Raw genomic sequence first — 15,646 nt, forward strand, 5'->3', positions numbered from 1 at the left:
GGGTGCTTTTTGATCCGTGTGCTATATGGAGTCCCCCATGTCCAGCAAACTACTCCTGACAGCATTTGGAAGCTGGCTGGTTGCGATGGGAGAGAGTGTCTTGAGTATGGGCAATTCCTGGTGCTTATAGTTTTCAGTCTTTGTTTCTGTGACTACTTTTCCCCCAGTTACTTTCATATTTTGCCTGTCATACAACTGTTGTTGGTATGGACACATGGAATAAAACCTCTGAGCCTTAGCTACCTCCTTCATGGAGGTCTTTTTTGGCTCCACTGCTTCAGGTTGTCCCACTGGGGAACTAGGTGCAATTGGAGGGGTTGTTTGGGTATTTCCATGGTTCAGAACCCATGGGAAATGTGTGCACATCTGCACACAGTAAATTAGACCACAGGGAGGCATCCTCCTGCTTCCTTCTGCATCTTCCTGCTTTACACCACCCGCCCTGTCTTTCTTTGGTTTTGTGTTTTAAAACCAGGAATTGGTATTTGTCATATGAAGTATAACATTATCTGACAGATGAGTTGTTTTTACTGTGCCAGCTGATTTCTGTCCCCATGTAGCTTGAAAATAATTCCAAGCTTCTTATCCTAGCAAAACCAGGCTTTTCCTGTTTTCTACCTCACCTGGGGCTGGAAGGTAATAAGTTATCCAGTCTGCCTGAGGAGAAGCAGCTTCTGATCTGGCCCTACACTGGGAGGCTGGGATCTGCCTCTCCAACATTTCTTTTAAGATCAGCGCTATAGCAACTCATTTGTTTGTCAGGCATGGATGTATCCTTGGGGATTATCCCCTCCTGCTTCACAGAGCAAGTGCAAGACTGTTCTGACAGAGAGGTTTTTATTATTTATTCATATGCCCTCATAAGAACATGTTTATGTTTTTGTCTGTTTCCCTTAAGCTTTTGGCTGTTGAAGTTTATTGGTTATATTAAGATCAAAATATCTTTTGTTATAAGAAGAAAACCAACACTAGCAGAGCTTAATGTTGAGATTGTTTGAGTGCTGCCAGAATTGTTCTGGAATGGCTGTTTCCTTTCTTGGTTTGGTTTGGGGTTTTTGTGGTGTTTTCATATTTGATTTCTGTGCTTGTTTGTGCAATGTGGTATCAGGAGACTGCCTTTTGTCTCCTATCATATGAGAAAGCAGCAGAGAAAAAGACTTCCTTTATTATAGGAGTTAAAGCAGTTACTGACTAAGCAAGGGGATGATGTTCACACAGAGTCATAACCTTTGAATTCTTTGACTTGGAGCCACAATGTGCATTCTGGCAAGAGTTTGAATTGAGGTGTTATTAGGCTTATTTTGTCAAGGGCTTTAACACCACATTTTGCCTTGAATGTATATTGTGATATCGGCTTCCTGACTAGCTGTCACAGCTGTTTGCTGCTAGTATGTGGCTTACCTTGATGTCAAGAATCTTTCCTAATGCTTTATTTAACTTTCTTTTCTTCAAGTTCCTGCAAAGGGATAATGTTGGTAAATAAACCTTAGAGTGTTATTAGCAACTCTGAAAAAGGTCTTTATTCATTACGGCTTGTCTAGTGTTTCTGTTTTTTGTTTGGTTTTAATCTATGGACCTATTCACAGACCAAATAGGTTAAATCTAAACTAAATCATAGATATTTTTTCTTCCCTCTGCCTGAATGCATTGTTGAAAGCATGTTGTGGCAGAAGCACTGATGTGAATATTATGTTCAGGTGTCTTACTTGGCATTTGTGTGGTGATTTGGTATTGTATGGTTCATTTTGAACAGACATAGTCAAGTGAGCAAACCAAGAAGATGAACATGATGACTAGTACATTTATTAAAGCTCAGATTTCGCCTCTGATTCTTTCCTTTAATCTCTGTGTGCCCCAAACCCCTCTGAATGTTGTGTTCCTGGAATGAAATGTGCTACAAATAAGGACCTGTATTCTTTCAGTGTTTGCAAGAGGTGTATTCGGAAAATGGACCATCACTGCCCGTGGGTCAATAACTGTGTAGGAGAGAACAACCAGAAGTACTTTGTACTGTTTACAGTAAGTATTTTGCCAGTGGTGTTTGTGGTTGGCCAGTGGGCAGCACTGAAAGGCTGTGTGTAGTCTTTGAAACAGCTCCCAGGGTTGGATTTCTTCCCCCAGGGTTGGATTTCTTCCCCCAGGGTTGGATTTCTTCCCCCAAGGTTGGATTTCTTCCCCCAAGGTTGGATTTCTTCCCCCAAGGTTGGATTTCTTCCCCCAAGGTTGGATTTCTTCCCCCAAGGTTGGATTTCTTCCCCCAAGGTTGGACTTCCAGGGAACTGCGGCAGACTTTGGTTTCAGTAACTAGGGAGCATACACAACAAGGGGGAAAAGGCATCACAGGAAATATTTGCCAGGGTGTTGCGAGGTTTGTGTTGACAGTTGTTCAGCACCTATTTTCAACGTGAGTAGCTTATTGTGGCATTGAGCTCTTTGAGGCGTGGGCGCTGCTTTTAAAACGTGTTGTGCCTGGTAGGGTCCCAGGCCATAGGCAGGGTTCCTAACTGTTGTAGTTATATGAGTACCTGTGTGGGATCATACAATAAGAGCTGTTGCCACATCTTAAGCAAGGAGTGGGAAGTCTGCAGTCTCCTTGGCAAGAATTATCCACCTTTTACTTGCAAGTGATTTATTTTCATACTTGAAAACCAAGGACGTGTTTGACTTTTTGTACTATATCTGTGGCATTACGAGTAAAAAGAGGAGTACAGACTTGAGTACTACATATTTCTGGAGGGGTTGAAATCTGTTTCATCAAAGTGAACTGCAGATACCCTGTGGGTGTAGTGTGAACATTACAAGTCTGGGTTTCAGTGATGCTCTGCTGTATTAATAAATCTTTTGAGACATCTGTAGGTTTGAGGAGGAATGTTCTTATATTACCAACTACGAGGGGAAGATTTTCAGTTAAATGAAAAGGTTTATGTTGTGTGGTTTACTTTGTTAGGATGTGAATTGCAGAACAAAACAAATCCTGTTTCTTTCCCTTGAACAAGGCTTTTTCTCACCATGAGGAATGAGCTAGGTGTTCTAATCCTATCAAAAGGATTTCTGTTTCTGCTAAAACTGACATCTACTTTTAAGCAGGCTGTATTAAACACTTCATGTAGTTGAGAGAAACAAAACAAAGGTTGCTGGAATTGTTCTTGTTTACTTTTGAGACCTGAGGAGGTGAAAGAATGGCAGCACAAAACCAAAATGCTCTCCTAGCACCTTTTACTGCTTCCACAGGGGTTTCTTGTAGCAAGATCTCTCTCACATCTAATATCTGCTGGCCTTTGTCAGAGTCTGTAGGTTCAGGAGAGTCACCTTTTTAGCCCTGTCTTGGTAAGTTGTCATGTATTTGTAGCATTGAATATAGTTTAAATCTTTTTGTTACAAAGCTAAGACCTAATTTAAACCAGAAAGGGTTAAATGCAAAGTGTTAAAGCTTGAAAGAAACTTTCTGTGCCAGTGTCTGCCTCAGGGGAAAATACTTACTAAAATAAAAAAAGATAAAAAATTCTGAAACTCATGCTGGAAAATAGATAAAGTGCTTAAAGTGGCATTTTGTGGTTAAAGCGGATTAGCTGTTGTTTCTAGGGAAAGCTATAGAGCTCTCAAGGATAAAGATGTAAGCTCTGAAAGCATGATGCCTTGATGTCAGTGTTGCTTTTCTCTGAAAGCTGTGCTGTGCTCAGCAGAGATAAAGACAAGTTACCTGTGCGGAGGCTGTACTGGGATGCAGGAGCTGGGTTTGTGTCCAACTGGCTTTGAGTTAAGCAGTTTCCCTCCTGTTCACTGTTTTAAGGCTGTTAGTAAAGGCAGAATGAGTCTGTATAGTCTTGGCCAGCTTCAGGATGTTTGTTTAGGGGAGATGGGAGGCCTTGGTGGGGTTTGGGGTGGTTTGGGTTTTTTTAAATCGTAACACTTTTGCTTTATTTAAAGTGTTTGGAAGATTTAGCATTTTAGTCTTTAAACCTACCTGATGCCTGTATTACATCCTTTATTTTTCAGATGTATATAGCACTGATTTCTCTGCATGCTCTAATCATGGTGGGATTTCACTTCTTGTATTGCTTTGAAGAAGACTGGACAAGTGAGTACTAACAAAACACCTCATTTAAATACCAGATTAGCCGATGAGTAAGACCTTACAATGTAGTTTGCTTGTAAGGCAACCCCTTTTTAAGCTGATTTCAGAAGAATGCTAGGAGGGCTCTGCTATGCAACTTGGTTTATGATCAGTCGTGGAATTTCCTAATTCTTTGTGACATGCTGGGGTGTCTATCCTGAAAAGTCCTGTTTTCACTTAAGCCCAATACTGCCTGGGAAGAAGGTGAGATATAAACACACCTAGATAGTATATAGAATCATAGAATGGTTTGGGCTGGAAAGGACCTTAAGATCATCCAGTTCCAGCCCCCTGCCATGGGCAGGGACACCTTCCACTAGAGCAGGTTGCTCCAAGCCCTGTCCAACCTGGCCTTGAACACTGCCAGGAATGGGGCATTTCCCATTTCTTTGGGCAACCTGTGTCAATTCCTGACAATGTCCAATAATCACCTGTGTCATGAACTCAACACTGATTTCCTGAATGCTAGCACAAGATAAGAAGAATGTGTCTGCTTTTTTACAAGGGGAATGTGAATCATTTTTACAAGACTGCCAGAAAAACATTCTAACTCACATCCAAAAATCCATGCTCGTAAGAACAACAATTCCTTTCCATAAGAAAATGGGGAATTAAAAAAACAAACAAAACAACCCAAACAACTGAATAAAAATGGCACAGACAAACAAAAATCCCAACCCTCTCTCTGGAGCAGCCAGCGAGTAAATGCTCACAAAGCCAGTTAAGATGTGTTTTGAAAAACACAAATGGATGTAGGAAATCATCTAGGTAATGCTGAATCAAACAGGAGGCTGTCCAGGAATATGTGTGCAGCTGTATGTGCTGCTTGTGGATTGTTTTGGGAAAGCATTAGCTTTGTTTTTCTTGGAATTTCAGTCTAATGACTGCTTTTGGTTTATCCTACTGGAGAGGATGGGTACATTTACACACAGGAACTGAATTCGACAAGGTGGTTCTGTAGTTCAGAACTTGGTAAAACAGCTGCCAGCTGTCGCTGAGAACATCTGGATTTGACTACGGTGGCTATAGGGGAAGGATACATCAAAGGATAATTTCCTTTGCCTGCTTTCCCAGAGCTTGTATCTATGAGGGAAGCGCTTTCCCACCTGATCCAAGTTTAGAGGGCAGAACAGAGCTGTTATGAGAGATGGGTTTGCTCTTCCAGCTGCCTTGGATTTGTGTTGGTTATATTGGCCCCTGATTCTGGTGTATCTGTTAAAGGTTAACATGAGGAAAAACAGGGGAGTTTGGTGATACGCATTCACGGATTTGAGAGATGTTCTGACATTTAGAACACTCAGCACAACACTGTGCCCTGTAATGTATTCCTTCCCCTTCCTCTTATCTGTTCCCCTTTCATAGCTGCCTTCTCAGATATTTTTGCAGCTCTTACTTTAGTTTGCACTATAGAGAATGAAGAAAAATAAGAATTTGGCTTAGTCTGCCCTTCTTTAGGCTACAACAGAGCAGTTACAAAAGGAAGCGTGCTCTGGGTTTATGTTGGTGCTAACAGAAATAATTACCCTTGTGTCCTGACCACCAGCTGGAAATTTTTAATGGACTTTATCACCATGGAAAATCCATGAAGATTAAGGTTTTTAAGAGGGAAGCTGCATGTGCAGTGGAGTAGGCTGGAGTCCTGGCAAGTGTGCTGGGGCAAACACTTAAAGGGAAAAGAAGTTGCATTCTTGGAAGTGTTGCAAGGTTGTTTTTTGTTGTTTTTTTCTTTCTAAACTTGCAGGAGTGATGACTTCAGTGTTGAATATCCTGAAGAATATCAGAGCTTCCCCATGCATCTTTCTGAGAGTAGTGGTCATATGATTTATTATGACAGTTTGAGTATGGAGAGCTCCTGGTCTAGCATGTGTTTTGCAGCTGCTGCATTACCTGACCTCTTCCCTTCCAACTCTGTTGCTTTGTCTTCACAGAATGCAGTTCCTTCTCTCCACCAACTACAGTGATTCTTCTCATCCTCTTGTGTTTTGAGGCTCTCCTATTCCTCATCTTCACCTCGGTTATGTTTGGGACCCAAGTACACTCCATCTGCACTGATGAAACGGTGGGTGTCTCACACACTCCTTTATCCTATCTCTCACCATTTGTAGAAACAGTGAAGGGCTAAAACATGTAGATGAGGCCCTCAGTGGCATGGTTTAATGGTGGACTTGGCAGTGCTGAGGAATGGTTGGACTTGATGATCTTAAAGGTCTTTTCCAACATGAATGATTTTATGATTCTACTTTGTTGAACAAGGAGTTAATGTATGTGTACCCTTTGAGGAAAGATCCAGTGTAATAAACTGAGCTGACATAGTGCTGGATCATGCTCTGTAAAGGTTGCTGTGAGAAGCAGTGTACACCTGTGTACTAGCTGGGATGCTGTGTTGACAGTACCTCTGACAAGGCCAGCACTGGTAGCTGGGATTACTCTGTAGGTAGTATTTGTCCCTGTGGATTCAAGAACCTTTTTCCTTTAATTACATTCTTTTCCATTGGTGGTGTCTGAAATTCAGATGTTTCCCCTGGTGTCACTATTTACAGCTTTATGTGCTGGAAAGCCAAGATAAGTAGGTGGGAGAGGGAGATATATATATGTGTATGTGTGTGTGTATATATATATATATATATACACACACATATACGCACGCACACACCCCCATACACACACTTCTTTTGGTCCAGAAGAGTACCATTTCTTTCCATATTAAGCAGTTGAAAAACACTTACCAGAGTGAAGAAGAAAGGGAGTGGAGTAGGCTCATGGAAGCCTGGTGGGTACAGCCTGCTGTCATTCCCAGTCCAAAGATGGCACAGTAGAGGTTACATCGCAGTGTTGCGGTCCATTGTATATCCCTGCATTTTCCCACTTCCTTAAAGATGGAGCTGGTGACTCCTGGGGATGTGCCCACTCTTGTGGATACTGCCAGCCTTCACCAAGCATGCTCAGACACCTGCAGAGGTTGAAGAGAAGTGGTAGTCTGAGAAGAATGACAACTCTTCCTCCCCTGCCTCCTTCAGTTTTCTTTCCCCTTCACTTGACTGCCCATGGCCAGTTGAAGCTAGAATAGGTATATTTGCTGCCAGTGGAGAGATATGACTGGCGTTATAGACTGTAGGAACCCATCACTCCCAAGTCATTTTGCAGTGCTTTTCTTAATGCTTGGCTTCTGCAAGAGGCTGATGTTCACACTGTGGCTTTTGTGTGTTCAGAGGAAGACTTCAGAACAAGCAAGACTTGTTCTTTCTGCTGGGGAGAGCCCCAGGAAGAAGTATAGTGTCATACAGAGCAACAAGATCCAAGCTTGAGTTTATCAGTAAGTGTGTAAATTAGCAATGCTGCCTGTGAAATCATCATTGGAATTTCTCAGTCTTTGAAACCTCTTGAGAACTTTCAGAAGCTGCTTCCTACAGCTGGGCAGTAAGTCCCCTGATGTTCACCTTCCCCTCAAATTCTGGAACTCACAGATGTTAAAGGAACACCACCACATTCTAAAATAAAAATGAAATATGGTCTGCCCCTGTTGGGTTGTGGGGTTTCATTTTTGGTTTCAATATGTACCAGTGATCTTGCTCTGTGGAACGCGTTATTGTTGATTTGCTAGCATTGAGCTAGCTATGTCTGGCAAGCAATCAGTTTTAAGCAGAGGAATATTTCCAGGTGAAATTCTTTTTGGTGTGGTCTGTTGCAGTGTTTTAGCTCACATTTTAGAGCCAGTGCTGTCTTCCTCACCTTTATTTTCCCCATCTTATGTATGCTTTCCCACAGGGATGGTTCCTTTCTGCCCAAAAGGACCCAGAACCACATATTTTCCTGCTTTCTCTAGAGGTGACACTTACCAGGGATCAGCACAACTTGCAGATGACCCATGTTGTGTTCTGCAGAGCTCCCAGAATCAGTAATTTGAGACACACAGATGTATTACAGTGCATTAATCTGTAGCAGGGGAGAGACATGTAGGTCAGGAGAAGCTTACCTTGCAAAAGATCTGCAGTTAAGGAACAGTGATCTGCCTGCTGCTGCTCTCTGTGGAAGAGTAATGCTCTTCAGTGACTGCATTCATTCTGCTTCTGTGGCAGCCAGGCATAGCTTCTCTGAAAGACCAAACTCACTTAGGGTTTTTAGACACAATACAGGTAACTCTTGTATTTTCTTAGTGATTGATTAGGGAATGTTTCAGCTGGCTGCTTCACAGTTTGCTTTTGTTCTCCCTCTAACCTTTACTAAACAATGCCAATGGTTTCTCTCAAATCAGTATCTTATTTAACCTCTTCTCCCGGCTCTCAGCCCGTGCATGTTTTAGCAGTGGCTCTAATGAAACATTAAGAGGCATCAGGTAGACTCGGCTACACTGAGCCATGGGCACTTCCTGAACTTGCTTGGTGAATCTGGGAGTGTTACAGAGATTGTCTTTGGGGTTTTTCTTTTTGTCTGCAAGCTTACAGTGGTTTTCTCTCAAACTTTTTCATCTGGTTAGTACACAATGTTCAGCCATTAAAGCGCATCCTTTTTGGTTGAGTTTAGGTGGTGGGGTCTTTTAAATTGACATGAGGGGCAATTGGATGGCAGGTCTTGAAAGGTTTATGAAATAGCTAAGCCTGAACAAGATGGAAGTAATTTTATTTCTGAGGAATACTTTCAATCCTTACTATTTTTTTAGTATAAAACAATGAGAAGAAAAGGAAAGGCAGGATAGATGCCTTATTTTACTTACTCCAGCCTTTGGATAAGGGGTAACTGAGAGTAGACCTTTCCCCAAATCCAGAACTACCAAAATCTGAGTGTTTGACTGAAAATGTGATATTTCTGTTTTCAGGGAATAGAACAGTTGAAAAAGGAAGAGAGAAGATGGGCTAAAAAAACAAAATGGATGAACATGAAAGCAGTATTTGGCCATCCGTTCTCTATAGCATGGCTTAGCCCATTCGCAACACCAGACCAAGGAAAAGCAGACCCGTACCAGTATGTGGTCTGAGGAATTCCTGACCAGCATTTCCACTAAAATAGAAACATATTACAGCACTACTGCTACAAATTTTCCATGAATGTTTCAAACAAAAAGCAAAACAAACTTTTTTATGTCTATTCAATGGCTGATAATTGCAGAGTCAAAAAAAAAAGGCCCTGTATTTCACAATATCAATTCGAGATCTCTGGCTGAAAGTGCTGCTGCTTTTCTTATCCACCCTACCCCACCCCCCTTTTTCTCTTTTTTTTTTTTCTTTTTTCTTTTTTTATATTTTAATTTTGTTAACTTCCCTGGCATTTGTTTCTCTCTGTTTTCTGTATGGCATAACTAATGTGAAGGGGATCCTCTTTCTCTGTTGTGCCCCACCTCTTCTGAGTGGATTCTCATGCTGTCCTCCTGACTGTGATGAGCTCTTTGGAAGACATATGAGTGCCAACAGCCCTTCACAGACACCTTTGGACTTCCTGAAGGAGCACATTGCTCTTTCATAAGTGAACTTGATCGGGGCAGCAGACACTTCACTTACCAAAAGGTGCAAGACAAGAACACAGCACTGCAAGAGGGCCAGTTGACCTGGTGATCACATACAGTACTTATATGTTGCCAACACCAATTCCCACCCCACCCTCCTTTTTCCTTCCAGGCACAGAACTGATTCCATCTTTCTGCATTGTTTTGTCTGTTCCCTCCCTGGTGTGCAGGAAATTGTTGCCCTCTTAGGATAATGTTTGGCAGATTTAGAAGACTCTTTGGATTATTAAATGCCTTACACTTTGCAGGAAAGAAAGAAATCTAATTTCCAAGTGTTTAGAATAGCAGAATCATCTTGTTTGTGTGTGTTTGTCTTGGTAATGACTTGTTAGAGCAATGCCTGCTAAACAGTGTTAATGTGAAAAACTGACCTGAATGCCCAGATTACTGTAAAGACTGATATTGATGGGATGTGTAGGTGTACCGGGGTGATGGATTCTATATTCTCAGCGTTGCCCTGGTTTAGAGCTTTGTAAATCTTCCCTCATACTTGTGCATACATGTGTAGGTGTGTAAACACACATGTATGTGTGAGTGTTTTAAATTGGGAAATAGTTATGGTAAGGAGCATGCATACCCTTATGAGCTGTGTGGTGATGGAAGTGGGAGGGACAGAAGGCATTCCAAAACCAGGTAGAACTAACCCATTCTTAACTACAACTGACAGTTTGTGTTCAGGCAGGAGCTTTGTTATATTTTTGGATCATGATTCCTGTGGGCTCATCAAATGAATTGCAAACAAAAGAAAAATACAACTCAGCTGTGTCCATGACTTCCAAGGAATCTTTGCTTTCCTTGGTTTAAGATGAAATGGGATCCTTTTTTGTTTAGATTGCTTCAAAGCCATGGGGGAAGGGAGGGAAATCAGGGAAGGAGAAACCGAATGGATGTCTCATTTTGGAAGTAATGTGAATGCTGCATCTTTTCAATCTGTCAATGCTTCCATATGGAAAACAAATGCAATAAAACTTTTCCAAAAACTTGTTTGCTTGTTCTTTTTCTTCACTTCAAATGCTGGCAAAAGTCTGTCGTGATTTTCTGAGCTTTCGCTTCTGTACACAAGCAGGCACATAAAGGTTAACTGAGTAGTCAACTTTTATGTTTAAAAATGGGTTAATCACTAGTACATTGATCTGTTAATCGGTGGGTTTATTTCAGCACTTGGAAGAGGCTTGTTAGTAGCTGCTCTGCTGTGTAAGAGGACTGTTTCTACAGTCCTGCTTGCTCAGGGTAGGACATCAGGAGTAGGTTGTCATGTCTGCTGCAGGCCTGCATAGAAGGAACCACAGGCTGCACTTGCACCTTGGTGGGAAGAGCCACGTGAAGGAAATGCGGCTTTTCATACATGTTCCCTTCACAAAGAGAAGTTCAGGAAGAGTTTAGGTTTAACCTTGTCGACTGAAAGACATGCAGGTGGCAACTTGAACCGGTAGAGCGTCCAGCCCTAAAGCTGCCTTGACGCAAAATCAAGGCTTTAGTCACCCAGGCCATTACAAGTGAATGCATCTCTGTACAGATCATTGCTTTAAAACTTGTTTTGATTATGAATTCCACTGGTGCACATTCCAGTTTTGGTTTATTTTAATCACCCTTATTCACTGTGTAGTCCGGAGGAAGGTTGGTTGTTCTAGCATCTTGACTGTTGTGAGAAAGTATGTAATTACTCAGTTTTTCTTGCTTCAAACAGCTGCATTCTTAAACAGCATTATATAGTATGGATATTTTCAGTCAAACTGCTTTCATTTTAAGTGAAATATCATCCCAGCTTGCAGAAATGTCCATTGGTATCTGGTGCATGTGTGTAACTGGGGGTCCTCAGTTTTACTTGCGCTGTATGACTTGATGGTACAATTTGATGGAATTTGAATGATACTAAGCGCAGGTATTACTATGAGCAAGGCAGACTTATCCATCTGCTCATGGAAAGCTTTTCTTTGGGGAGGGCTCCCTAATTTCAGGTGCTAGTTCTGATTTAACATGGCCAAAAATGGAAGGACAAACTCAATCAGAGGCGAGGTACTTCATTTGCAAAGCTAAATGATGCTTCAAGCAGAAAAGAGCGTAGGGAGCTGCTGTAGGAAAAGTCTGCCTTAACCATGATTCCTGCTTGCAATGCTTCTTTGTGTCTTCCCCTTAACAGACAAATTGTTACTGTGCTTTGCCTTTTCTCTTTGCTCTTTCCTGTTGGTTTTTCTCTTAAAACAAACTAACACATCTCTTCTAACACCAAGAGCTGTTCTGCAGATCGCTTCGGGGCAGGCCACGCAGCCCAGCTTCCTCCTCTGGCACTGCAGGAGCTGATACAGAGGGCAGTAGTGGGAGAAACAGGGTATATCCGACAGCATCACAGTGGTAACAGGTCAGCCTTGTCCTACTGTCCCCGTGGTTGCAATGATGTGTCTCTTACTGAAATGGGAGCGTTTAGTATTTTATATTTCTTGATGTATGTCTTCTCTTTTCAGTATTTGCTCAAAAATACATAATTGGGAAGAGTGAAAGATGACAGGACAAGGGGTGATGGGCACAAACTGAAACAGGGGAAGTTCAGGTTGGATATAAGGAAATTCTTCCCTGTGAGGGTGCTGAGGCGCTGGCACAGGGTGCCCAGAGAAGCTGTGGCTGCCCCATCCCTGGCAGTGTTCAAGTCCAGGTTGGACACAGGGGCTTGGAGCAAGCTGCTCTAGTGTGAGGTGTCCCTGCCCATGGCAGGGGTTGGAACTGGGTGATCTTAAGGTCCTTTCCAACCCAAACCAGTCTGGGATTCTGTGATTTCTGAGCTCTGGGGTTTTTAAATGCAAAGCTGCATGATGGAAAGCAGAAACAGGTGTTGCTTTCATTTGAAATACAAAATTCTCACTTTCTAAAATCATGGTGAGAGATTTTGGGTAAATGTATTTAAAAAAAAGCAAAAAGGCTTTCATTAAACAGTCACAAAATGCCTGCAGCAGTTGTGCCTTCCTTCCACCCCCCTTTGATTTATATTTAAGGCAAAACCTCACGCCCTACTGACCGTGGGGCAAGCAGCCAAAACTAGATCAGGATGCAACTTTGAATACTTCTGCTTGGTTTTCATACGTGCTGTGAAGGGATTAGTGAGGTCAGGCTGGGAGAGAGAAAGTATGTCCCTGCCTAATCCGGCATTAGTACAACCTCAGTCTGACCTTGCCTTGGTTAGTAAATGCTCTTCGGAGCAGGTGAATGATGGTTGTTTTGGGAGGGAAGAACGGGATTGCTGCCCAGAAGTCCTTAAAATCCTTATTCCCAATCTAGGCACCAGCGTGGATTGAAATGGGTTACACACATGACTGACAGCAGAGTTAAAGCTTGTGCTGCTGGGGAAAGGGTTGAAGTGTGTGGTGTCTGTTTCTCCTCCTGCCCTGTGCTGCTTGTTTTCCTTCTCTCTAGATACTCACACCACAAACGCTGCAGCCGCCGTGCCGGGTTGTTACTAACGCGTTAGAAACCTCTGCAGTTCGCTAAGGAACAGCTGACAGCCAAAGGTGGTCTCCTGCTTCGAGCTGCAAAAGCATCTCCCTCCTGGTTGCAAAGCTGCAGGGTGCTGGAGGCGGAGTATCCTGAAGGGAAAACACATGGTAGTGCTAAAACACTTTGTCAAGGCTCTGCTGTGCTGGGCACCAAGCATTGCAACCCAAGGGGACAGAGGCTGCAAGAGATGTGCCCAGTGGAACCTGCGCATTTGGGAGCTTGGGAGCAGAGCCAAGGGATGCGTGCCTGTGCTTGGCAGTGCAAGATGCATGTTTGTCCTTTGGGAGTGGGATTTCTCCTGCAACTCCGAAGGCTTCAGTTTTGGTCTTGCCACATTTATTTCTGCAGGTTCACAGCTGGATTTCATGGGATGATGGATGCAAACTGAAACAGGGGAAGTTCAGTTTGGATCTAAGGCAGAAGTTCTTCCCTGTGAGGGTGCTGAGGCGCTGGCACAGGGTGCCCAGAGAAGCTGTGGCTGCCCCATCCCTGGCAGTGTTCAAGGCCAGGTTGGACACAGGGGCTTGGAGCAAGCTGCTCTAGTGTGAGGTGTCCCTGCCCATGGCAGGGGTTGGAACTGGGTGAGCTTTAAGTTCCTTTCCAACCCAAACCAGTTCATGATTCTACAATTTCTCCTAAGTCAGCACAAGAAACGGGGCATGAATGAAGCTCACAAAGGCTTTGCATGCAAGTCTTAGTTTGATGCTGTGTTTTCTCCCAGGGCTGCTCATGCTGACTCCCTGTTTTTGCAAACCCAAGCTGCTGCTCTATTGAAATGTGTCATTTCTAAGGCCTGCTGTGATGCCACTGAGCTGCTGCATGTATTCATTTCCCATCTCTGTGAAGCTTTGGAATGATGTGGGTTGTTAGGGAAAATAGGCAGAAATAGAACATGGGAAGTGTAATTTTCATCCAGCTCTTCTAAAACTGCTCCTTTAAATGGTTTTAACTGAATTTCCTCATTTTTAACTTTCTCTGAGTGTCTCAAGACTTGGATCCAGTGTTCTTGCTTCTCTAAGAACAGTGTTTCTATGTGATCATTTGCATATCATCATGGGCATATCTTCTGTGGATCTGACTCCCCTCTTACGTGATACAGGTGATGGGCACACTGCCCATAGCAGTAGCCTTAAAAAAGTAGAGAGAACTTTTTAGTTCCTTATTTCTACATGGAGAAGACAACCAGAAAAACTTTTCACTGCCCAAATTTGATGGACCTGTTACTTAAACACAGTCACAATGTTTGCTGTACTGAAAGTGATGTTCTCGGAGGGAGAATGAGTCAGGATATTGACTGTCCAAGGCTCTGGTCTCAGTTTGACAGCTCCACTGCCACCCATACAGACTTGCTCACCTCCCAGAGGGTGTCCAGCCTGTGGTGTGATTTGTCTTTGACAATTTGCTAAGTGGAAATCGTGTTCTTAAATAGTTGCTCTGAATTGGCACACTGTATCCGCTTGTCAGCATCTAGTGACAGGCCTAGATACGGCTGTGATAAATCCCTGAATACTGGGAAATGTCACAGTGTTCTGCCCGTATCTGAACTATTGTAAAAATACCCAGAGAAGGTGAAATGTTGAGTTGTATTTTACTGCTCCTTGGAGGAATTCAAAACCCATGCCTCCTAAAAGGATGGCTTTTAAGAAGCTATCTCTTTACCATAAAAATCAATAGCCACTGATACCAAGGTCACCATGATTTAGATTGTCCATGAATTTGGTCTTGGTTTGGGGTTTTGTTGTTAAATTTGGGGGCTACAAGGATGGTGGAGAGGGACTCTTCATCAGGGACTGTAGTGACAGGACAAGGGGTGATGGGTTCAAACTGAAACAGGGCAAGTTCAGGTTAGATCTAAGGCAGAAGTTCTTCCCTGTGAGGGTGCTGAGGCGCTGGCACAGGGTGCCCAGAGAAGCTGTGGCTGCCCCATCCCTGGCAGTGTTCAAGGCCAGGTTGGACACAGGGGCTTGGAGCAAGCTGCTCTAGTGTGAGGTGTCCCTGCCTGTGGCAGGGGGTTGGAACTGGATGATCTTAAGCTCCTTTCCAACCCAAACCAGTCTGGGATTCTATAATGAAACTCTCTGTTACATAGGACATCTGTCTTCATTGTTAACTAAAACTAGAATGACGTGCTGGCTAGAAAAGATGATAGTTAGGAATATATATATATATACATATATGTATATGCATATATATATACACATTTTTGCACCTGCTACAGCAGTTGATGCCCAAATACCTGCTATAAACATGAAACAACCCAGAACTCTTCTCTTCTTGCAGGGTATTGAGCGTCTCAAGAATCAGAAGCCAACATGGGAGAGGACCAGCGGCTGGGAAGGAATGAAGCTGGCCTTCGGTGGTGCCTTCTCCTTGGGTTGGTTCAACCCCTTTTCAAACCTGAACTGCAAGAGCCCAGCAGCAGCCGACGCGGTGGCAGCAGCTCCTGCATCTGCAATAATGACCCAAGAAGAAATCGAGCAGTTTCTCGCTCGGGATGTTGCTGTCCAAGTGTTACATGAATAAGCAAAGCATCCTCCACCGTGTCAGGA

At 43.1% G+C, this 15,646-nt stretch overlaps 1 protein-coding gene across 5 annotated transcripts in view; it reads left to right on the forward strand.

Moving 5' to 3' along the window:
* ZDHHC3 (zinc finger DHHC-type palmitoyltransferase 3) overlaps nt 1–15,646 on the forward strand; it is a 34,517-nt gene extending 18,871 nt beyond the window's left edge. For 3 of the 5 annotated variants that reach the window (XM_062617202.1, XM_062617203.1, XM_062617200.1), the window contains 4 exons: nt 1,923–2,019; nt 3,997–4,078; nt 6,043–6,173; nt 15,378–15,646. In XM_062617202.1, coding sequence (XP_062473186.1) covers nt 1,923–2,019; nt 3,997–4,078; nt 6,043–6,173; nt 15,378–15,620 — 553 coding nt within the window. In that variant the 3' untranslated portion in view covers nt 15,621–15,646. Of the gene's footprint in view, nt 1–1,922; nt 2,020–3,996; nt 4,079–6,042; nt 6,174–7,323; nt 7,435–8,927; nt 9,154–15,377 lie in introns of those variants that run through there. The other 2 variants (XM_062617205.1, XM_062617204.1) reach the window with 2 other exon arrangements.

This window comes from Pezoporus occidentalis, unplaced genomic scaffold (assembly GCF_034315485.1).
Source record: "Pezoporus occidentalis ecotype Australia unplaced genomic scaffold, CSIRO_AGI_Poc_V1 ctg193, whole genome shotgun sequence".
Classification (NCBI taxonomy): Eukaryota; Metazoa; Chordata; class Aves; order Psittaciformes; family Psittacidae; genus Pezoporus; species Pezoporus occidentalis.